The following is a 26,312-nucleotide window of genomic DNA, read 5'->3' as shown; positions in this document are numbered from 1 at the left end:
GAATCTCGGAATCGGCTCCAACGATTTTCTTAAAATTTAGTATATAGGCGGTTTCGGGGGCGATAAATCGGTCTAGCTAGGAATCATTTTTAAAAAATTTCATTTTATTCGTGTTTTATCGATAATCAACTTAAATATAAAGTTAACTTTTTCTATCGATAAGATCGAAAAATATTATTCATATTTCATCATTTTATTATTAATTTTATACTGAAATATTATTTCCAAAAAACACAATTTAAAAAAAATGCCGAGCAAAGCTCGGTCATCCAGGTACTAACATTAAAAACGCAAATATAACTCGAAATGATTTGACATTGCGCTTTTTAATTTGAATCATTTTTTACTTTTGATTTTAATTATTTCTCGGAAGATCAAAACAAAGAATTCCACAATCATGACTGTAAGTAGAATTTTCATGAAAAGCGCATTAAAGTCGACGTCGAGGAAAATTTGTGACATCGCTTAATAAACCAGTTGTGGCATATCTAATTATGTTCTTTGTCATACTTTATTTTATGACAATGTTTTTGCTTTACCATTTTAATGGAATGAAAATTATGTTGCGAATTTTTATTTACTTTACTGAATTTGAGATTTTTAATTTAACTTATTGAAACATTAATTTGTCGAGCTGCGGTTTGACTTCATTAAATCAAGTTTTTTTTACACGTAATTGATCTTATAATTTAATATACATTACTTTAAATAAATGTTTGAAAGTTTCTAGTTTGTTTTTTTATAACATAAGGTGGCAAACGAGCGAGCGGCCACCTGAAATCGCTGAAACAGCGAAGTGACCGTTGCTCATAGACAAATGCAATTGCATATGCGTTGCCTACCTTTGATCGACGGAGGAGAGGATGAACAGAGAGAAAATATTTTCCCTTTCCATGCATCCTCTCATCTCGAATGTTTGGATTTATGGATGTTTGTTTGAAGGTATCTCCACAACGGTTTAACGGATCTCAATGAAATTTGGCATACATATATAACATAGTCTAGAAGAACACATAGAGTACTTATTATTTTTTTTAATTCGGTCAGCTTGTCTTTTCATAAAAGTGTCCAGGCAGTGAAATTCTACGTTTATATGTACAATTATTTAAAGTGACCGTCTTTATATTGAAGTCGACAGGCAATATCTGAACAACGGCAGACACAATCTGTTATATAAAATCACAAATTCAATTTTCTACGTTAGCTCCAGATTCAAAAGGTGGCGCGGATGCGAAATTTATCTGGACATATATTGTTACAAAGGAAAATAATATTTTGTTTATGGCCGAGTTCAATCGAGATAGCTTCCTTCGTGCGGTTACAAAGAGAATATCGATACTAGCATATACGTTTATTTCGATAGAAACCTTTGGAAAACTATCATATGAATTAAATAAATACATGTATGTTTTTAACAATATTTTTGTGAAGTCAACCCGCAATGGGTCAGCGTGGTTGACTATGGCCTAGTCATCTAAGGGTGACTGTGACTGTGAGCGAGGGGTAAGTCTTAACTTAAAGTAGACTTCAAACCCATCGGTGGGTAGGCAAGCTGATGATGATGATTTTTTATAAATTATATTTGTAATTAATGTATTAAGCTAATATTTATTACCAAAATAAGGAACCTATGTACTTGTATAAAAGAAAGTCGTGTCAGTAACCTATTACAACTCAAGAACGGCTTAGCAGATTTGACTGTAAATTGAGTGGGAGGTAGCTTAGAACTAGGGGATGGACGTAGGATACTTTTATCCCGTTTTTTTACTTTATTCCGCGCAGGCAAAAAGTAGTATGTTATAAATATAAAACAAATTAAATAAATTAAGCTTATTATTTTGAACACGTGCGTGACCTTTATAACTTTTATAGTCAATATCGTCTTAATAAGTGTATTGAATATAATGAGGTTCACCTTCACCGTAATCACAGACCTTTACTTTCGTCTGCGTAGGTTTGGAGCCTACGCATTAGAAAATGTTGTTTTCAAGGTAACGTTACTTAAAGTTCCGCGGGGATTTTTATACGATCATTTTAAAAATGATAAGAAATAATGATTGTCATATTTGTGAACCGGTAAAAAATGAATTGTCAAAATATCTGCGCTATAGTTCCGCATGTTGACCAACGAGTTTTGTTTGTAAATTTTTTTCAAATTGTCGCTATAAGTGTTTCTTACTATATTTCTTCATATTTATGCTACACTAAAAAACGCTTAGTGATCAATACATCACTCAATACAGTCGTTACTGTGAGTAAGACGAAAAAGCCGAATTGTGATAAAACCGTAAACTAAACAATTTTTTAATTTCCCTTAAATTTCAATAATTGAAAATACTATCATCATTTTGACCTCTGTTGTCACCGAGTCTGAAATGATAAATCTACAGTATTGATATAATAGTCACAAGAAAGAGTTTTCTGTCTTTCAAAGTTATTTACGAAATTATCTTTCACTGCATTTCCTTTGGGAATATTTTTTTGGAATTCAATTTTATTTTTACGACGACGATATTTTATACTTCATTTGTTTAAAATATATACTATTTTAAGTACTTATTAACCCAAACTAAATACCAAACCTAGTGGAAAATTAGTGATAAAAAAATTACGTAAATGGGAACAATTTATTAAAGAGTTGATAAACACAGAGTAGCGATAAAATGCGAATGAAATATGTACAAAACAGAAATAACTATTTAGTTTTCGCAACGGTACAGAAAACAAACACAAAACTGCAGCCACGACAAAAAGAAAATGCTACAAAAAATGTGATACTAGCTCGAGGGACTTAAGCAGATAGTGTTCATAGCAATAAATTATGTTTTTGCTCTGTTCTGTACAATGTACTCTTAGTTACCGTTAACATCATGCTAGCCGTTTAGTGTAAAGTATTATATTATATATTTTTATGTGCATATAATATATTTACTAAGACTACAATTTATCTTACTAATAATATAAATGCGAAAGTTTAGATGGATGGATGTTAGAAGATAAGTCTATAACGGTTAAATAAATGTAGATAAAATTTGACATAGTTGTGCAGTCTGGATGAATACGTAGGAATTTTAGTTCTTTTTAATTCTGCGCTGACATAGTCATGGTTGACCTTTAGTCTTAACTAAAAGTAGGCGCGTTATTGACCACTATCATTCACGTTAGTCAAAAAAAAGATTTGAACCAAAGAAATGTTTCGCATATTTTTTTCACAAATTGTTCTTTTTTCTCTTTTTTGTTTTAAGGGCTATTGTTCTTTTGAACATGTCAGTGCCATAATCAACAATCACATAATCAATCAACTTGGGAGCTAAAATCAAGAATATAGTAAAGTATACAAGCAAGCGATATAAAATTTAAAAAAAAAGCAATGATAAGAGATAACAAACAAAAATATTTACACTTAATTAATATCTATAAAGCCTTTAGCACCGTATTTCGGACGTCGTCTGCTAAATCCGACAATGGTTGGGCCAAAGCAAACAGAAGTTTGCCAACATTAAATTGTTCTTAATACAGGTGCGACTTTTTGTTGATAAATTTTTCTACAGTTTTTCAAACACGATATTACGGTATTGTGTTGTTTTGAAAACAAAGAAATCAGATACGTGCACTGTTTAATATACAATGCCACAATTTGATTCCTTCAGCTGATTTGATGTAATTTGTGTTGAATACGATATCATCAGCCGATTTACTGCAAGACGGCTTTCCTCAATATCTACCACATGCGGTCTTCAGCTTTCCGTATCCAGCGATGTACTCATATCTTGGCCCATCTTAAAGTAGAGCATTTACAGATAATATTATGAAAGTGACTTTAAAGAAGCCATCCAAACAATCTTGATGGCGGGCAATCCACAACCGTTCGGTTTTAGTGAAACTTTCTGCCACGGACAGCCGCGTTGAGAAATTATGTGTCCTCGGCAGTATATCCAAACTGTTAAGCCTTAGGGTCTCAAGAAGCAAGCGTATCACCATTTTGAAGGCCACGCATCTGCGAATCCTGTGGTATTGCAGATGTCCATAAAATAAAAAAAAACATTACTTATTTTAAATTTACTCTTAAATGTAATTTTAAATACAGACGGAAATAATGATAAATAAGTGGAAATAATGCATAGAGAAATAGAAAGGAAATACTTGAGACAGTTTAGTAGGAAAGTATCGCAGCTAATTTATTTTCAGGAAGTTTAAGCTCACAGTAATGCGGCATTCACTGAAGTTACTCATGTTTAATGAATTTTTATTACTTAATGTGCGAGTTTGTATAAAGTTAAAAGTTTTAAGACAATTTTAATTTTATCATTAACTTTTAACATTTTAATCTGTGTTTCATACGACAAACGTAATTCTAATTAAAAACCTTAATATGTCTTAAAATATTTTGTACTAATTTTTTTTTTATATCACAAGGTGGCAAACGAGCGAGCGGCCACCTGAAATTGCTGAAATAGCGTAGTGACCGTTGCCCATAGACATACGCAATTGCATATGCGTTGCCTACCTTTAATCGACGGAGGAGAGGATGCACAGAAAGCAAATATTTTCCCTTTCAATGCATCCTCTCATCCGGAATGTCAACTTCCACTTCCCATCCTTTCCTTATAAGAAAAATGGTGGGAATGGAAAGAGGATTAAAGTTAAGGACTAAAAATTATTCTATCAATATTAATATTATAAAGATAAAAGACTTGATTGTTTGTGTATTTGTATTGAAGAGGCTTCGAAACTACTATCCGATTGAACGATTTCAAAAAATCTTTCACTGTTGGGAAGCTACATTATCTCCTCTCCAAATAACATAGGCTATATTTATTACAATTATTATTTGCTATGTTTTGTAATTTTGTGGACTGAATATTATATACCTATCTGAATATCGGTGCCCACGATACAGGCATTGCCTAGTGTGGGCATCACTAGATTATCCAAATTAACCATAAATGGTAACTTAGGTCTAATTTAATTTCTTAATTATGTGCAATTTTATTTTGTTAGTTATTGTTTCTTGGTTTAATCTGTATTACCTATAATAAAAACTTTTCTTTCTCTTTCTTCTTACAAGATTTTTATAATTCCGCACGAACAAAGTCGCGGGAAACATGTTAATATAATATAAACTTATTAAAAGTAATGTCTTAATTTTCGTCATGTTCGTTTTGTTCACAACAAAAAAACTAACTAAAAGCTTACAAGATAAATAATATTTATTAGACAAATTATTATAATATTTTTGCCCATTACTCAAAGTAAAACATTCCTGACAATTCTTTATAAGAAGTATTCCGCGAATAAGTAAGCCAATTATTTTATGCCTTATGGCGCTTAAATATAATCTCCTTACAAAAAAAAGGAAAAAATCATTTAAAAAAATTAATTACAATCTAAACAGTATCGACATTAAACTGTGTGTATTTATTAGCTTATATTTCTAGCTGTTTTCTACTTTATTATTGTATTATACATATGTAAAGTTCTAATACGGTTCATAAAGTAAACCGGCAAACCATGAAAGACAACAAAAAGAAACTAATAATTTATCCCTGTCATATTTTCCTCATCATTATTCATACGTAATTTATGGATTTATACGTAAAAAAATACATTGAAATATGAAGTAATGTTTGTTTTTCTTATTTAATTATTCTATTGTTGGTAACAATCATGTTTAATATATATTTTATATATAAATTCTCGTGTCATAATGTTACTTACCATACTCCGAAACAAATTGACCGATTTTTATGAAATTATACATAGTATGTCTGAGAATCTATCTATATTTATCTAATTTTTAATCCCACGCGGACGCAGTCACGGGCATCAACTAGTATTGTAATGTCTAAAGAAAATTTACTTACTTTAAATCACACTATCTTAAGATTTAAATTTTCTCTATCTCGTTTAACAGATGCGAATTAAAAACACAAACGAATGAATCATCTCTTACCAAGAGTAAAATAATTTTAATAAATTTGAAAGTCCCGTTGGATTAAAAACAGATGGAGGATTACTCTCAGATCTACCATACCATTGTAAACCTTTAGAAATTACTTTATTTTAATTAAACTTCAACAAAATGAGTCAATGCAACGTTGACTGATTTATCTTATGATATTTTGAACGTTCATTTGCAAAAGAAAGAAAGTTTCATACTTTATCCTTTTGATATTCTTTTAATAACAACTAGTAAAAATTTCCTTACCTTCTGTTGGTTATTTTGCGTTGAATTTCAAACACATATAAGCAGTTACTTATCTTGAGTTGTCATTGCCGTACTCCTGTACAAAAACGTATGAATTTCGCTTACTGTGAAAAAAAACATCGTTTTTTATTCTAAATCTGTTTCGAAAAACGAAAATCAAAGATATTGACAAATTCGGTGTAAAATCCAGAGGTAAAAGCAAAAGTGGCACTATCAATGAGAAGAAAATTAAATCCAGACTTTCAGTTTGAACGAAATTATTATACAAATTGTTGTCGAATTAACTTTGAATTTTAACAGTGGTAGAGCCCGCTTTAACATGTTCGCACGAATTGTCTCGGCTCGCCCGGTGAAATACCACGACCACACAGTAGACAGGCGTCCAGTGGAAGCAATTCCGCGTTATGTCTGATGAGTATGCATCCCGGAGGCCTAATTTAGTCCTCTTTCTCTTCCCACCCTTTTTCTTATAAGGAAAGGATGGAAAGTGGAAGTGGACTTTCCGGATGAGAGGATGCATAGGAAGAGAAAATATTTTCGTGCATTCTCTCCTCCGTCGATTAAAGATAGGTGTACACATATGCAATTGCGTATGTCTATGGGCAACGGTCACTTCGCTAATTTCAGCGATTTCGGGTGGCCGCTCGCTTGTTCGCCACCTAATGAAAAAAAAAGAATTTTACTTGCCTATCCTTACTTGGTCTTCAAATTATTGTCTACTTTTCGTGATATTGGCACAAGATTTATTACAAATCATCATTTCTAATAATTTAAATATAGTAAGATTAGAAAATTACTCATGTATCTTGTAACTATTCCAAGTATGCACTAGCTTTGTGCTAACATGGTTCACAATAGTTGAATAGATAGATTCGTACCACAGTTCGAATTGTTAGGTTATTGGCGTTTCACAAATGGTCTCATTTCAACGTTCTATCTTCTTCCAGGAAATCCTTGTTCTAATTCCGTAATATTCATCCATTTGACTTGCTTACATTATAATTTATTTCTGTATAAATCAGTATTGCATTTAAATTGTCTCGAGAATCAAATCTCCTCACGTGTTTTGGATCGACCTCATTCAAACGCTGGTCGTTGTTAAGTGGTTACCAAACAGTAATGTTAAACGTTCCGAATAATTATATAACATTTTCTGGGTAAGTAATGTGATCTACAGAACAAGTTTTGACAACATTTGAAACAAATTTGACGGTTTGTTTGAAACTTTGTTCCGTATTTGACATCTTACTAGCGTCATTAATGCGATTGTTTAGATGGATGGATGTTTGTTAGAAATTATCTAAAGAACGGCTGCATGGATATTCTTGAAATTTGTAGACATAGTCTAGAAGAAAGCATAGACTGTGAATTAGGTTTTTTTTTAATTTCGGACGGAGTCGTGGGCGACAGGTAGTACTTGCTAAATATTCAAACGGCAAAAAATTTGAATAATTACAGGGCGCTTTACTGATTAAAAATATAGCAACAAAAATAAACAAACCTCAAATGAACTGATGAACGACATTCTCCTCATTTTATTTGAAAACTACAAACTAAAGAGCCGCGAGTAATAACGTTTAGTTAATTTTAAAGTTTAAAAATAAATGTCTATAAAGTGATTTAAGTACATTGATGTTAGTTGCTCGAACAATTTACATTGTTCGGTCGCGCATCAGTCACGGTACTTGGCTACGCTTTTATGCCTACATCATAATAAACAACATTTCGTTACTCGATTGTGTTAAAAGATAATTTAATTAGACGTTTTAATTGCACACTTAATCAAAAAAACTTCTAAGAAACCGTCATTTTTTGTTTGAATGTGTTTAAGTTGCGTTTTCACTGACGAACAAACGACTGTCATCGCACTCATTCTATTCAAAAAAACTATGATAACGTTATATTTTAGTACGGATGTTTCACCAGTGTAGACCGACGGTTATTTATTACCTGCTCATAAATTATTTATGTTTATATAGAATAGCAGTTAAATTTTATTCCTCTAATTAAGATTTTATCTTTACTAAAATAGGAAAATTATATCATTCACCTTTCAAAATAGATACAGTGGATTTCTTTGAATATATAATGGGAACAAATTCGTGTTGTAGACATGGCTAGAAACGATACACTAGTAAATATAGTTAGCACTTATAATTGTTTTTACTGTGACTACATTGCCTCTACACAACAAAGAGTTTCCAATAAATAAATTTCAAGAGCTGGCATTTAAAACAATTCTATACAAAAACTAATCATCGGTAGCGCAATAATTATTAACAAATAAATACCATTTTATATTACGAGAGTGGTAGACTAGACATGTTACCTATTGGTAAGAAGTTATAAGTTCGGTTTCCATATCGATATATATGTCATATTTCAGTCGTTACTCCCTTCTTGATCATGTCAACTTTCACGCAATACACCCATTTGTTTCTAGGCATATTTTCCCTCCTCATATTAAGCCCATACCATGCTAACCTTTAGCTTCTTATACAGGTCGGAGTATACTTTAATTAATATCCGACAGTGGTAAATCGAATGTTGACTTTAATAGACCATAACATCAGAATCGAGATCACAGAAGCCAATAAATCGAGAACGTATTTGAAAAGGGTCAAATGAAATATTCGTGAATCGAAGTGTATGTATGAAGCCGTGCAATAAATCTGTAGAAAGCGGAAACCGCAGGCTTTTGCCCGACACTATTCGACTAGCAAACATAATAAATGTATGCATTTGATGTTTTAATGGTCCCACTAGGAGAAAATGTTTTTCAATCGTATTTTTTTCGATCACGTATAGACGAACAAATATAAAAAAACTAGCTGTCGCACGCGACTGCGTCCGCGCAGAATTTAATAAAAAATAATTAGTAGCCTATGTGTTGTTCCAGACTATGTTCTACATCTATGCCAAGTTTCAGCGCGATCTGTTCAGCCTCTCTGGAGATACCTTCAAACATCCATTCATCCAAACATTCGCATTTATAATATTAGTAAGAAGTAAGATATGACAGAACTACAATTATTGGAATATTAATAATAGCACACCGCTATTTAATATCGAATGCTAAACGGCAACGCTGTTGGTAATAAGTTCCGGAAATTTCTAAACGAGAGAATAAATAGAATGAATAGTCTTAGAATAAAGGCGGCAATTTTTCGTGCATTTTTAAATATTGAATTAAACATGTTTGCATTACGAGCTCATGACCGGTAAATCGGTTTTAAATCTAAATAACATTGTGGATCATAGCTACGTCTGTTTATTATAAGAAAGTACGAGCAAAAACTGCCGTTAGCTTGTTGTATAGGAATTCACTAGACTTCTACCGTTATCTTAACAGTTATTTTTTTCTTTTAATTTTTAAAAGTTACATTTTCTACAATACTAAACGAATTGAAATTTGCACCAAACAATATTAATAGTTAATATAGGAAAACATGATGCAGTCTATACATCTGCGAAGAAATTCAAAGATATGTGTGAAGTCAACCCATACAGTGCCAGCGCAGTTTACTATGGCCTAGTCACCCCTAATTTAGGGTAGTCTCCGATCCCCTCAATTAGAACTTATAATGAATGTTAATAGTATAGTTATACTATAAATCATTAGATTGGTGAAAGAGGATATGCCTATGAAGGGTATGAATTCAACGGTTGATAGAGATGTATGGAAGAGTAGTACATACTGAAACAATCTTCCATAGGGGAAGGGCAGGCAGATCATCATCATCTACTTTCCTTTGTTCTTAGGCAGAGTCGGTCTAATAAGTATTACACTTTCAACTCCATCAGCCGTTATATCTGAATTCACTCTCTTCTTACGCTAATCTTGTGCTTCTCAATTTCTTTATCACTGTCCCTACTTTTAAACTTCCTCTAATATACACAATTTTATCCCTTCCTGTCACACCACACATCCATCTTAATATAGGCATCTCGGCAACATGTAATTGTAACTTGAGCTTAAGTAGTCTTTAAAGGGAAGGTGAGGCAGATGCTGTATTAATTCATAGTAATTTTAGGAAGATGTTTGATGTCAATAACTTCGGTATACGTTAACAACACAAAATTAATTATCTGATAAAGGACAGAGGCAATAAAGGGACTCCTTTGAAGTGAAAGCTATGACCAAATAATGTCGTATTTTGCTAACGACTCTTTCCTTATCTTGGTCATGAAATTTGACGCGGCTCTTACTGTTGGGTAGATTTATAAGGAAATTTTCTCTTTGTGTCTTAAGTCAAATAATTAAAATTCCTTGAAAATAACTTTGCTAACTTCATCGTTGTAATATAGTCAAACGGGTCTTTAGTTTATTGGAATTTTCACTATTTAGCTGTAAGGACTAATCTAAACTAATCAAGGGAACATTTATAAAGAACTTAGAATTAAGTTGTGACTTTTCACTACCTTAGTTTTTATTACGTAAACATTAGATGTTATATTGATTTTTTGTCAAATTTATAATTTAAATCTGATTTTTTCCTAATCCAAACAACTATAATGCTTTTAAATATTATAAAACTTGGATTATCGGCAAAGAAAAACTAAGTCACTTTGTCAAAAGATGCAATATTGTGTCCACTAAGTCGCTATTGAGGAAGAGGACTGAAGATCGCTGGCTACATTTCATGACAAAGACATATTAAATAAGACGTTTTAAAGGATTCCGTGCGAATAATAAGAAATTTACATATTCATGATTTTTCTACAATTTTTTAAAAGTCCTGCACACCCTGTATATAAATGTTTTTGGGACAAAAGATTCTTCCGCATTTGGCCATATTAGTAATTGTTTTTACAGCATAATTATGAGTTTTTATTCCTGAAACACATGTAGAAAAACACGTGAGAGATGACCCTTATATTTTTTTGTAAAAACAAAGATAATTTTTTTGTGCTTCGGTCGTGGAAAGTCAATAGAAAGTCAAGCTTATAGCGGGTGTTATTTTGTTTTCACTCCAAACATTAAACTGCTGTTAGATAAATTAAAAAAGAAATCAAACTTTATTCTCGCGTTACAATGCGAATTAATTGCACTTCATGTTTCGGTGTCAGTGAACAGTGGAACGAATGGAGATGCGCTAACGAATTTTACACGTACGAGTGAAAACAATTAATTTGAAAGAGTTTTTCATGTTGCCAGTTTGTTTTTAATAACCGTTGATCTTATTTAACAGTGTTTTACGGACGGTGTACCGTCTACAAAATAACATGTACTCCTCATAAAACCTTTTTTGTATCGTTTGCAAAAAAAATTTTTTCGTGTTGCGAAATTTGATTTTATATTGAAAAATCTTTGTTGCTATTATATATTATATACGAGTTTTAATCCACACAAAAATTATTTACTTCTTTTCTGTTTAGTACCGGAGATATATGTAAAAAAATGTAAAACAGTTGTCCATGCCATTGCCTGACAATGACCGTGGTTACAATGATATTGTAAAATTTGTCCGGTTGTAACATTTGACTCGCTTTAACCTTAGACTTCATAAATATTTCAATCAACTGATAAAAAACACAAACAACATATTTTTTAAAACGTCTCACGAAAACGAGAATATTTGTAAACAATACTAGCATTAAGATAATGTAAAGAACGTAATTGTACCTGCAATTATGATGGATGTGTTTACAAACAGAACACTTCAAGTAAACTCCACCTGAGTTGTTGTTAAGATTCTTATATACTATGAGTTTCCACTACTGAAACATACGTACAAAAACATGTTATTGTTTGAGTTAGTGTTTATAAGATACTGGCAACATAGAAATGTAAGTGACCAAAACCACTTTTTATTAAAATACTAAGATGTCAGAAACGTCCAACGGACACATTTTTTTTTATTAATATCACTCATTTTATTCACCTTTATTGTCCATCTTGTACTATTAACTGTCACTTACATTTCTAAGTTGCCAGTATCTTATAAACAGTTACACGAAGAATGCTTTAGACAGACATTGATTCCATTTATGTTTAAAAGATATACAGATTTAATATTGTTTCAAGTTTCGCCTTCAGTTCAAGCCGACGTGGATATCAGAGCCGGTGGAGAGCCAGAGACAATATATAGCGGTTAGTTCTGTAGGAGAATATGTAAAATCTAAATGGGCATGAAAATAAAAAATGCTATGACAGATACCATACGAATAGGATCTTGTATTATTTCGACACTGACAGCTAAGCAGTAAGCCGTCAAAATTAAGTTTGACTTAAGGTTGCAAGGTTCACTAAACGCAGAATTGCTTCAACTGCACGCCTGTCTTTTGTATGATTTTGGTAATATACCGGGCAAGCCGACCTCATTCATGTAATAAATGTTGCTGGCGACTACAACTATAAGATGAAAGAAAAGAAAATAAGAATTAAAATTATACAAAAAAAATTATAAGCCTTATTTTTTTACTGTTTATTATAAACAAATAATATTTCTTATAATCCTTGTAGTTTAAACACAAAAAAATTGTTTTGACAAAATAATGTCCGCAAATACAGGAAGTAAAATAATTTCTTATCTATTTATAATCAGTTTTAAATCTTGATAAGATTTAAACGGTCAGTCATTATATGACAAGCACGATCTATTTAACTGCGCAGTTGATAAAGAATTCGCGAATAACAAACCGAATGTCAAACTCAAAACAATGTCACATTCGCACACTTTTCCTTCACCGTAATGAATATACAATGACATCGAAAACAATGTCAAAGTGTCGTAAAAACATCTATCGAATATCTTAAAGAGCAGAGTTTTCCCTAGCTGAGTTTTGACTGCCGAGACATTTGCACACTTTTTTTTATAAAGCTAATGGATGACAATTATGTGGCCAGTGCTACAATCAATCTGGCTCGATGAGATAGGAGCTGCCGTCGTAATTACTTTCGGAATAAAAAAATGTAAAAGCTGAGCATAGACTATGATACGATTTAGACTGACAAGGATATTAAAATATCTTTGTATTTGAACTTGAATGGGTGAGATATTGTGCTATGGTAAAAAAAAATTAAGTTTAACTTTTTCAAGCAAAAAACGCTTATAATATTGATTAAAAAAATAGTGTTATTTTACTAACGCGGTTCTTATCGATGAAAAACACGCAGTGGTAGTGCTTTGACTCCGTAAAATTTGTTATGTCTACTTACTCTCACTTACAGACTGTATACTTATGTATAATATAATATATAAAACCTTCACGCGTTTCGCGTTTTTGAGAAGAAGGATCTTGAGAGACAGACGGACCGACAACAAAGTGATCCTATAAGGGTTCCGTTTTTTTCCTTTCAAGGTGCGGAACCCTAAAAATAGTTATTTTTTTTAATTCTACGCGTACGAAGTCGCGAATAGCTGGTATATTTTATTTTTGTAAAATTGGCACTTTTTTCCGCAGTGGCGACTGTTCACTCACTTGTGTATAAAGTTAATATTTTTAAAACACCGTATGTTTGCTACTCTTAACGTTAGCGCGGTTTTTTAAAAATGAAAAAATATTTTTGACGTGGTTAAGCATTCGACCTCGAAATCAACAGGCGGGATTATTAAACGTAATAAAGTGTACAGATTAAATAAATGTTTTTTTTTAATTGCTACGGTTAGCTATTGTGATTCATTAAATATTTTGCCAGATATGCTTTTTAGATCTCGATTTTTTTTTATATCATAAGGTGGCAAACGAGCGAGCGGCCACCTGAAATAGCTGAAATAGCGAAGCGAGCATTGAACATAGACATACGCAAGTGCATATGCGTTTGCCTACTTTTAATCGACGGAAGAGAGGATGCACAGAAAGAAAATATTTTCCCTTCCCATGCATCCTCTCATCAGGAAAGTCTACTTCTACTTCTCATCTTTTCCTTATAAGAAAAAGGGTGGGAAGGAAAAGAGGACCAAAATTAGGCTTCCGAGACACACACTCATCAGACGAAAGGCGAAATTGCTTCCACTTCACGTCTGTCTTCTGATTTTGATACTTAATACTTATACTTATGTATTTCATCTTCATATACCATCATCATAGCTATATTATTCTTTGTAACTAGCTGTCCGGCCCGGCTTTGTACGTCTGAATTTAATCTTTAACAATAATAAATATTCCTTACTAGGAGTCGACCGCGAATCCGACCGCGTGGGATAAAAAAAAACATAATTAGCCGATGTGATCTTTCAGGCTATGTTATATACTTAAGCCAAATTTTAGCGAAATCCGTTCAGCCATTCTATAGATACCTTGTAACAAACATCCATCTAGACATTCGCATTTATAATATTCGTAAGATTTGAACGACGGAGCGTCGGTGGCTCAGTGGTCAAGCACTTGACTTGCAATCTGCAGGTCCTGGGTTCGAATCCCGCCATGTACCAATGTGTTTTTTCGATTTCCGATTTATATATGTACATTTATCCAACGTTCTTACGGTGAAGAAAAACGTCGTGATGCAACCTGCACATATCTGAGATGTAATTCCTTTGAATTAGTATATATCATTATATGTGTATATGTATTAGTACATATCTTTATATGTGTGAAGTCAACCAATCCGCACTTGGCCAGCGTGGTTGACTACGGCCTAATCACCCTTAGGTAGACTCCGAGCCCCTCGGTGGGGACGTATAGTGCGCTGATGATGATGTAAGATTTGAACTCGTTTAACTCGGGAATATGATAGCATTGTAATGTAAAATATTATTTTCAAATTAGTCGAATACTTTATGTGTTGTCTTTGAATCAGACATACAAAAATATCAATGTCTCCGCTTTATAATCTTATCTGTTAATGTTTCTTTTATAAGATATGACAGAAAATAAAATCAAAGTATGAAATAGGTGAACAATCGGCATTTAAAAGTCTATCCGCACAGATCTTGAATCACGAAGTTGTTTTTTCTCATCGCCATTTGGTAAATAAAAAAAAATAATGCGAACAAAATGATACAACGAATCCAACTCAGTACGCATTGATTGACAGTTCGATAATAATAAAATAGTTATAGAATATAAGTACTATTACCGTTGGTTTCTGAGACCAAAATCATCGGATAAAACATATCGTCATCCCTGTCATTATCTTTGATAAAACAGAGATAAAAATATGTTTTAAACCGGGATAATAGAATCAGAAACCCACGGTAAGTGTAATAACCTTTAATGTTATTTTTTATTTATTCCTTGTTAAGTTGTCTATACATTCTCAGGCCATTAGTACACAAGGCAACGTAAGTCATCGAAATTAATATTGTAAGGTAGCGTCGAGATATTCACGTTGCGCGCGCTCTGTAGAAACAATGTTGAATCGTCGATGCGACTTATAAGCATCTAAAATCGATAAGTTTTGAAAATTAAATCGATTTGTATAAGAAGGACGTAACTCTTTGTATACAACCCAACTACTCAAAGCAACGTAAATCTTCAATGTATCATACGTATTGTCTGTTTATTGAACATTTTTACATTAATGTCATATTAATATGACTTTGCAGCTTTACAAAATTATGACAGTGATAAAAGAAACCAAATAATATTTTTATCGTAAATACAACGACGTCTCAAAGATACGTCAACTATTCAATCTTTCGAAAGGCCAAAACTACACATAAACAAGCAATAACAAATCATAAGGAACATACATATACACAAAATACATACAAAAATATTCATACAATCGCGTAAAATATATTTCTTGTTAGTAAGAATGAAGACAGTTTAGTATAATGTCTCACAAAAGTTTGAATAATTTAAGAATGAAGCCGGTTAAAAACACAACATTGTTATTATGAAGAGGTCGCGAGCAAAACAAACCAGATCAAAAACATTTTAAAACGATCACGAATTTTCACGCAATGATGACTATCGGTTAATTACCAATCTTTTGTTTCAGATAACTGCGAAAACTGTCCGGATGACTTGGCAATAGATGATAACCATAACATTAGCTACAAGGTACTTTTTACTCTATTCTCATTTAACTTAGAGTTGATTCTTGTTTACTTACAACTTTTATACTCATTATTTTTTATGTGATTTAATTCCTTATGCCATCTTAGTAGGATGTCCTTAAGCAGATAACAAAAGACATTTAATGTCGTCGTCAGGTCAAATACAATCCCACCGAGGTAACCAAGTTAAATTAAGGGTGACTAGGTTTTAGTTAACTACGCTAGCCCAATGCTGAGTTTTGCCCTTAATATACATCTATGACTTACAAGTTCATATCGCAAATAAGGGCGATTTGAATTATAGTGTTTTCTTTCATCATAGAGAAGTTAAATAAACTTTTTACATTTAACCTTCACGCACCCCGACAAGTATAGCTAGACACTAATAAAACACATGATTTAACCCTTTCAAGGCCGATGAATTTTGTACACGGCAAAGTTTCTCACCACCATAACATCACACTATTTTCGGTATTAGTATTTTATTATTTTTTGGCCAAAATTTCGTATCACAAGCCTTCATATAACGATGTTTTTAATAGCCATGATTTGTCGAAAATCCGCGCCATGCCTCATAGTCACGGTATAAAAAGGTTAACATACGTCAAGCTGTATGTGACTTATTGACAAAATTTCTTATAGTAAAGCTCATAATGGACAATGTTGCAGAATAAGTTGGTTTTACTTTTAATTTTGTCTAAAATAAACATTTTTTTCATCCAAGCGTGTAATTAACACGAATAGTAAATGCAACTGTAATTTAAAACATTAGATCGTAGAGAGTAAAGTTGTTAAAAGTAGAACGCAGAGAGTAAACACTTGAGGGCTTATTGTAGCCGGTAACGTAAGTGAGGTGCCCAACGTTTGTTTAAGCCTAACAGCCCATCCTTGGGTCATTTTCATTATAATCTACGATGATTTTATAGTGCAGTAAATATTTACACTGACAACCTCCACGCTAGTTCGTGACTCACCGTTTATTTAGTATAAAGATTCTTCTTAACTATACTTATATACAGTAATTATTTTTAAGTGTGAATCATTGCTAATACCTCGAAGTATGTATTAGTAAATTAGTGCTAATTATTCTTATTAGTTTTTACGTAAACAATTTATATCTTTCAATTATCTAGACGAACAAAATAACAAAGCCCCGGGCCAGCACAATGAAACAGCAAAACATCTTATATATAAAATTGTCGTGTCACAATTTTCGGTTCCATACTCCTCCGAAACGTCTTGACCGATTCTCATGAAATTTTGTGAGCATTTTGAGTAGGTCCGAGAATCGTCCAAAATTTATTTTAAATCCCGCACGGACGGAGTCGCGGGCGACAGCTAGTATTACATATCTTACTCCTACTAATATTATAAATATATAATAAATGCGAATGTTTGGATTGATGTTTCTTTGGATGTATGTCCAGAATGGTTGTATGGATTTGGCATAGATCTAGAACATAGCCTAGATGAACATATAGGCTACTAATTAAGCTTTTTTTAATTTATAATGGACAGAGTCGCGAGCGATAGCTAATCACACATACAATCACGAAGAACCCTCTTGTCAGTGTCAAAAAAGCATTGTACGGCAAAAATGTAGCTTTAAAAATGAGAATGACAAATTACGGTACGTCAGACTTGGTGAATTTAAAAAAAAAATTGTTTATGTCAGACTTGTTGGCAGATTAAAAGTAAACAAAGTCGGCTTTTTTGTGCGCCAAGTCGAAAACTTTTCGGTAATGAATGCAAATACTCGCTTTGAGGCCGATGTGGGTTTAGGGAAGGAAGTTTTGTGAAATATTAAAAAAAAATATGAGTGTAACAGTAAGATATCAGGTGAAACAAATATATTTTTTCGATTTTAAACAATATTTGATTCTATACCAAACTTGTGTTTCGGATGGAGAAACTTAAGAGCTAAAAGTAAAATATAAAATAAATCGCTAGAACATTAACTACGTGGATTTCGATAAAATTTGGCATAGATATAGAACGTAGCCTGAAGAACACATAGGCTATTTATTCAGTTTTTTAATTCCGTGCGATCGGTGCCGCGGACGAGAGCTGGTAGTAAATAAAATGGGTAAATTTTGAATCGTTTATTCGTTTGTGATCGTAAGTATTAATTGCTAAAACCCTATATAAAATATATAGGTACTCCCTTTTTATATATCATAAGGTGGCAAACGAGCGTGCATCCACCTGAAATCGCTGAAATAGCGAAGTGACAGTTGCCCATAGACACACGCAATTGCATATGCGTTGCCTACCCTAAATCGACGAATGTCTAAAAGTACCTACGTTTTAGCAGTGGTAACCCATAGTTAAACATTTGTAAATCTATATTGACACGTAAAAATTGTGTGACAAAGGAAAAGCCATGACACGTGCGGCCAGTGTTTATAAATAAACTTTTACTCCAGCGTTGAACTTGCGTCACCGCGTGTTAATTGTAAATAGCGTGTGCCCCAGTTAGCCACTTATCTACAATATCACGTTACAAATTAATCACATTCAATTGAGTAATTAAAAATGACACAAACATACAAACATATTGATTTATAGTTACACATGTACGTAGAATCTCTGTTTTCAATACTAGTTGTGCCAGAGTCACTTACCGTGGATTTCTGATATCAAAACCTCTGTATAAAACATATCGTCATCTCTGTCTTTCATCTTTGACAACACAAAGATAACAATATGTTACCTAACCCCAAACCTATTTTGTCTACTGACAAACAACTATAACTTCAAATTAAATTAATTTATTATTGTGACCTATATATGTATATTAATGGAGAATTCTAAACGAAACTTTTACTATAACAAGCAACTTGAGACCTGCAGCGCCCACAAGGGGGCGTTATCGCCCACTTTAGGAAAGACTGTTTTAAATGAAGCTTTTCGCCTCAGAAACCCACAGTAAATGAATATGGGATAAAGGCTGCACAGGTATAAAAATATCAACAAGTTTTTTTCATTTGTTTATTTTATGTCATGTTATTTCGTCTTATACAGAATTATTTTACGTTCAAGATAACGTGTCAATTTTACGATTTTGTTTACAAAAGTTTGTTCACAAACCACATGAGTGTTTAAACAATACAAAACAGACCGAAATAGTGCGGAGATTACGTTTCTGCGTCGCATTATTTTACGACGCAAAAAGTTTGTTGTTTTTCCGAACTGCGTAATTGGGAAGTACAATTTTCTATTTTATGGCTGCAAGAATGCACAGATTAATAGAGTTGTAATCTTAAGTAAGTACTAAAAACTGTTTATAAACACATCATAATCTATGAAAACGGGGGAAAGTTTTCGCAACTCTATAACTGACCAGTATTTTGCCGTTAACTTTCATAAAAAAAAGGTTTGTGATTTTTAACGAAAACATTTCAACATCTAACTTTTAAATATATTTAATTTAAATAAATAAAAGTTTAAAGTAATCTTTTTAATCAATTACTTCAATGATTGAAAAGGAAAATGTTTTAGCTTAAGATGGCTCCAGATCCATTTTATTAAAACTTTATTTAGAGATTTTCCAATGAGTTGGAAAAGTTTTATTAGTTCTGACATTATGCAAATGAAGGCGAACTGCTGAATCTGTAAATGAAGACAATCATTTGACGTATTATAAAATATAGCTGTATTTTCGTCAAATTATCTCACTAATATTATAAATGCAAATGTTTAAATTGATGGATGGATGTTTGGTTAAAGATATCTCCAGAATGGCTTCATGGATCTAACTGAAATTTGGCATAGATGTAGAACATAGTCTGGAAGAACACATAGACTACTTTGTTTTAATTCCACCCAGACGGAGTCACGGGTGACAGCTAATTTTAAAATAAAAAGATAAATAAAGTGACCTAAAATAAAATGTTATATTAAATAAATTTTAAACAATAAGGGTGTAAGAAGTCATGGAACTAATAATACATACATACTAATATTTACATCCTGAATTCATCGTACAATGTTTACATTATCAAGCTTTTGCTGTTATCAATACAATAAACAGTGCATCCTCTGATTGGAACTCTGACGTATGTATTGTTTACGAAGTTCAGCGAAAGAAATTGTTCGACTTAATTTATTGAGTTGTACAAACAATGCAATGTAATCATTAAATTTATTTGCTAAATAGCTGTCGTTCGCGACTCCGTCCACGCGATATTAAAAAAAACATAGTAGCCTATGTTATCTTCCAGGCTATGTTCTATATGTATACCAAATTTCATCAAGATCCATTCAGCCGTTTTGGAGATACCTTCAAACAAACATCCATCCATCCAAACATTCGCATTAATGAATATTAAGATGTCCATTTATTGATTTCAAAACGTGGATAAAAATGAGAAGTTCAAAAAAACCTTGACGGACTATCCCTATGACATACAGGAAGGGATATGAATACACTTACAACTCCCTCGTCAAAAAGATTTAATTGTTTAAGCTATAGAAGGTCACAATTGATTTTTACATGCATAAAAACATTAGTTATCATACAGCTGGTTTCTAAAATCAAAATCTCTATTTAAAACACATCGTCATCCCTGTCATTAACTTTGACAAAACAGAGATAACAATATGTTTTAAGTCTTAGAAACCTACGGTTATTCAATTGGGTAAAAAAATATTTCCCGCGTATTTTCAGCAACAATCTTATATATAAAACTCTTGTGTCACAATATTCGTTCCCATACTCCTCCGAAACGGTTTGACCGATTCTCATGAAATTTTGTCAGCATATTGAGTAGGTCTGAGAATCGGCCAACATCTATTTTTAATTCCGCGCGGACGGAGTCGCGGGCGACAGCTAGTAATTATATAAATATACAGGTGTGATATGCATGCAGTTGTTTACATTGCTCCAAAATGTCAGTCATAAACAATAAGGTGCCTCTCAGTTGCGGTACGTCGTGATTCTAATAAGGTTGCGAAAGGCAATGGCTGCACCATGCGTCATACTTGTTTACCTCTGGTATATCATTCATCGTAATAATATAGTCTCTCTCGTTCTTGCAAGTTAATATAGAAAGAGACAGCAATTCACCTTGAAATTACTGAGGAGAGTAATATTCAATTGTTATGCACTTATGCATGTTACTAATGTCTTGCCATCTGCTGTCTGTACCAAGTTTACTGTCAGATTTTGTAATATTTATTCAGTTGGCAACATAATTATCGACTGTTTATCGATTTTATTTATTGAACGACGGACAGACAACATTATAATATACTTTTAGACATTATTAATTAGAATCCTTTGGCGCTAATGACGCGCTTTCATTACAAAGTCGTGTCAGAATGATTAGTGAGGGGACATAAATGTCGACATTTTAGTAAAGGTAGTGTTGTGCAAATACTGGCGTAATGTCGAATTTTCTACCTAAAAATACCTATGTCAATTTTATTTTTAATTTAGATTTTTTTAGTTAATTCCTTAAGAGCAAACACAAAATCATTTTATTAAACATGGTCTTCCATCCTTACATTATCGCTGCTTCGATAAGAACCAAAGAGCTGAATCGATTTCAAAGAAACGAAGCAATTACGAGATCCGTCTCCTTAATATATACCAAATCCACGAACCATTTGCATATTATCTAAGACCGGGTGCAATTTAAACCCAATCTAGATTCTTTTAATGAGTTTTAAGAATACCTAGATTTTTGTGATGTGAAAAATATTTTATTGATTTATTGTTATTTTGAACTTCCAACTTTAAGGATAAAAGTGAAACAAGATTATAAGGCAATGATCTTGAACTATAACCATCATGAATAGAGTTAAACTTGTTTCGTAAATATATTAATATGTAAAGCGTAACCTTTGTGACCCTTTTTAAGGAAATTACGCGAACAAATGAACGTGTAATTGAACATAATTAAAATTATTGAGACAAGAAGTGCATGAAGCATTTTTTAATCTAAAATTCAAAATCTTTGAACACGAATTACTAATATTGGGTAACCACTAGTTTAAATAGATTGGCTCGTAATATCCGAATAATATGAGGGTCAACTGTAGGTTTGTAAATACACATATCGATTCTGTTATGTAGCATAAAAGCAGAATCGATTTTGGTGAGAGCGATTTTTCTCGATACGTCTACTTCTGCAGTGTCATAGAAGTATTCGGGTTAATCGATTTTTTAACATGTTTGTTAAATAAAAAGTGAATTGGTTTCTATTTTTATTTAAATGTCTTTATATCATTGTGTAATAATACATAAGAATTTATTTTATGTACATTTTATTTGCAAAAACAACTAAAATCTGATAGAATGTGATGGATTCCCACGATATAATACAAAATGAGTTGTTTTTCCGTTGAACGGATAAAGATACGGCCCTTAAAAGTGGAATTTTTATCCTCAACCAAACCAGTTTGTTAGAATGCGATGCAAGGGAGTCAAGGTATCCTACGTGCTACAAAATAAAATAATATGTTTACTTAAATGTACGTAACATTATAAGTATTATTGATATCTTGCTTTTTACTATTCCAATGGGCGGTTAACACTTTCATTTTACTAATAGAAATATAAGCTAACATAACCACTGTATTTACAAAAGGAAAATTATCGATCCTTGCGAGCGATCAGATCATTTTAACGCTTTTTTTTAGGACGGAGTATTATTTTTACTGCAGATAATTAGATGAAAATGGTTTTAAATGGTTAATTAAATAAGTGAAATAATCGAAATGGGTTTATGTTATTTATTTAGTCTGGTCTACGATTCAAAGATTCGTTTTGTTTTGAATAGTTACCGTTTGCGTTGAAGAGACATTTACAACTTTACCGGGTTTGAGGTGACTGGGCGCAGATGGTGCTTAGCCTAATCCACAAGTTTCTTTTTTTAGTGTCATTTTATTGTGTTCGCTATGCAGTGACAGTGCGAACCGACAATTTTATTTTCACAGTTGCTATTTTTTGCCTTATATAATTACCGCAGTCGACCGATGCGGCGGTCAATTGGTTAACAGTAACATTGCACACGCAAGTGTACATAGTCTATTCATGTGTTTAATAAAGAATTTCAAATAACGTGAATACTATTGCTATCTTTGTTACTTTCAAGAGTATGACAGGGATGGCAATAGTGTACAAATACATGTGTTCCGTTAATGGAGAATCATTGTATTGATAACATGATTGCTCGATTGTTTGAAAGAAACAACTGAAGTTCGTTTTGAAACTTTGCTCACATATTATTTTTTCTACTGAGGAAAAAAATAACCTTCAGTTTCTATATCGTATTCAATGTTGATATTATATGACACGTTATTTGATAACCACAAAATGTATGCGAAATTTTCGTAAATAAATTTAGTAAGGAAACTAAGAAATAAATGTGGACTGAGTCTCGGACTTCACCATTTATATTTAAAACCACATTTTATATGATACGATGAATCTTAATTAGCGGTATTATTGTTTTCCTTTAATATACATTGTCAGTCATAAATAAATCAAGACCAAAGTCACAGAAACAAGTCTTTTCCTTTGTTTTTTTGCTTTCCTCAAGTCTTTGTTCCTTGGCTGGCACGCGTTTTAAATTAGAATTGTTGTTATGTCGTGTTGATGGTATGCAGTTGTTACAGGAAAATCCTCTGCACTTTTTTATGCCACTACAAAAAGGAAATTGTCTGTAAATTATTTATTCAATGAAATCATGCACAAATCGACGGATCATATTTCAAGTATTTTGACACTATGTGTCCCGAAGTGTCATTGTCAACAGAAGTGATACTTTTGGACTACGTCGAAAATTTGCTTCCGATCGCAGATCCAGAAATAAGATAAAGTGGAAAAAAGTAGTATTTAATAACATGGGGAAGTGAAATAATTAGGAAAGCTGACCCCACGACCATACGAGATACAAGCTAAGCAGATAGAGAAAAGCGACACTACATTGTTAAGATTTCATGGGCAAATTACAAACAGTCTACTTTCACGATTTACCGGTGTCTATTGTAATTTATCTATTGTAAATACCTCTTTTAGAATAAGATCTTACCATTAATTCATTTAAAATAAACACAGCAACAGTTAATTAAAATAATGTGTTAACTATATCACATAGGGCTGTTAATTTCCGTAGTGTTACCACAGTGTTGACATTGAGGTCGCGAGTTTAACGAGGTCGCATTTAAATTGTTCTATTTTTAAAAAAAACTTTTCAAACTGCGTCGAAAAAGACTAATGTTTTGTTTGTTGATGACTAACAAAAGTTTTTGCGAACAGAAAAGTGGGTGGCACCATCGATGCGGGTCGTATGACATTGTTTACTAACCTTACTTATATATATTTCTATCTATACATAATATAATAGTTATCGAGTGTTACAAACACATATATGTAAAAAATATGCTGCATATTGTGTAAACATGATGTCTTGCGATGCTGACTACGAAAAACTAATTTTTAATATTAATATTTAATAATTATTTGTCCGTCTCCGCTATACCGCGTTTGTTCAGCGTAATCTCCGGAACACTTGGACCGATTTTGACGGGACTTTGACTGAAAGCTAGCTAATGAATGCGGGAACATAGGCTTATATCTTGTGCGCGGACGAACTCGAGACTGACTGCTGGTCTATAAATTACCTATGCATTTGTACTAACGAAACATTTGTTTCAAAGATATATCGTATCTCTCAATGAGAATGAAAACATGACCTTATATGACCTTATGTACTAACTTCACACTGTAGGTTATACTAAGTCTATTTACTTTCATAGCTCTATGGTAAGGCATGGTAGAGTAGTCGGTCAAATCAACTACAATGAAGGAATACTAAATCTGTTTTTTTTTATAATAATTAAAGTATATGCGAATCTTCATGAGTTCAAAGACCCCTAGTGAATCGTAACATTTTTACAAAAATGTAGTCATCCCATTCACGCTCTTTGTAAAAAACAAAGATACCTGTATATGTCTTTGTGCCGGTTTCGGTAATAGTAGTCCAAAGTGCAAATTGCTCTAGATCAGGGATACCAAAACACTGGCATACGCATAAAACTGAACTGTTACGTAGATAGTATATAGGAGCAAACGCGATCCCTCCGCGATCTCTTCGCTACGGAATGGAGAGTAATAAACTCAAAATTATTTGATGGCATGTCTATGACTTTATTAAACTCTTCTTTATTTAAATAAGGGGGCAAACGAGCAGCGGGAACACGTGGGAGTTGGACGCCTATGGACATCTGCATTATCAGAGAAATCGCAAGTTGAGTTAACGATACGCTCTCTTCTTGAAGGACCCTAACACTAGTTGTCGCCCGCGACTACGTACATGCGGAATAAAAAACATCATAAGTAGCCTATGCTTCCAAACTGTGATCTACATCTATGCAAAATTTCAGTGTAATTCCTACAGCTGTTCCGAAGATACCTTATAACAAATATCCATCCATCTATCTAAACTTTCGAATTTGTAATAATAGTAAGTTGTCTTTACAAAATGGTTCGTAGTTACAAAAAGGTTCGCCATCTCTGCTCTACAATATTGGACTGAAACTATTTTGCTAAGATTATTATCAATTTCGTTGGTAATACAATAAATGCTGATTACATAATATGACCTTGGGTACACTTTGTTTTCGAAAGCGGTCATTGTACGATGCGCTTCGTTCAATTAACTGGTTTATGATTCAATCTTTTAAGATAAATAAGACCGATCTTATTCCATTTTTAAAATTAAAACAACATTCTCAAGAGGGTATTACTCTGGACACTAAGGTGCAATTATTAAATCCTATTCAATATAATTTTTAGGGTTCCGTACCTCATAGGAAAAAAACGGTACCCTTATAGGATCACTTTGTTGTCAGTCGGTCTGTCTGTCAATACCCTTTTTATAGACTGCAAATACGAACACCTCATTTTGTAACTATTAGTGTCATTTGTATCATCTTTATATTATATATAAAAATCAAGTGCTGTTCATTAGTCTCGCTAAAAATCGAGAATGGCTGAACGGATTTAGGTATCTTATTTTGGCCTTGAAATGTACGTGGAGGTCTAGGGAAGGTTTAAAAGGTGAGAAAAATACGAATAATTGCCTGGAACTAACTATGTTTTATTTTTTAATTACGGAGACGGAATCGCAGGCGAAAGCTAGTTT

General features: G+C 32.7%; 1 protein-coding gene across 2 annotated transcripts in view; it reads left to right on the top strand.

Moving 5' to 3' along the window:
• Nucleotides 1–26,312, top strand: part of LOC106120314 (uncharacterized) — a 75,726-nt gene that overhangs the window by 33,509 nt on the left and 15,905 nt on the right. For both annotated transcript variants that reach the window (XM_013315627.1, XM_013315628.1), the window contains exon 3: nt 16,101–16,162. In XM_013315627.1, the coding sequence (XP_013171081.1) occupies nt 16,137–16,162 (26 nt within the window). In that variant the 5' untranslated portion in view covers nt 16,101–16,136. The remainder of the gene's footprint in view (nt 1–16,100; nt 16,163–26,312) is intronic.

The sequence above is a fragment of the Papilio xuthus genome, unplaced genomic scaffold (assembly GCF_000836235.2).
Source record: "Papilio xuthus unplaced genomic scaffold, Pxut_1.1 DF826961.1, whole genome shotgun sequence".
NCBI lineage: Eukaryota > Metazoa > Arthropoda > Insecta > Lepidoptera > Papilionidae > Papilio > Papilio xuthus.
The sequence above is the reverse complement of the archived record's forward strand: the minus strand, read 5'-3'. Positions and strand labels throughout refer to the sequence as shown.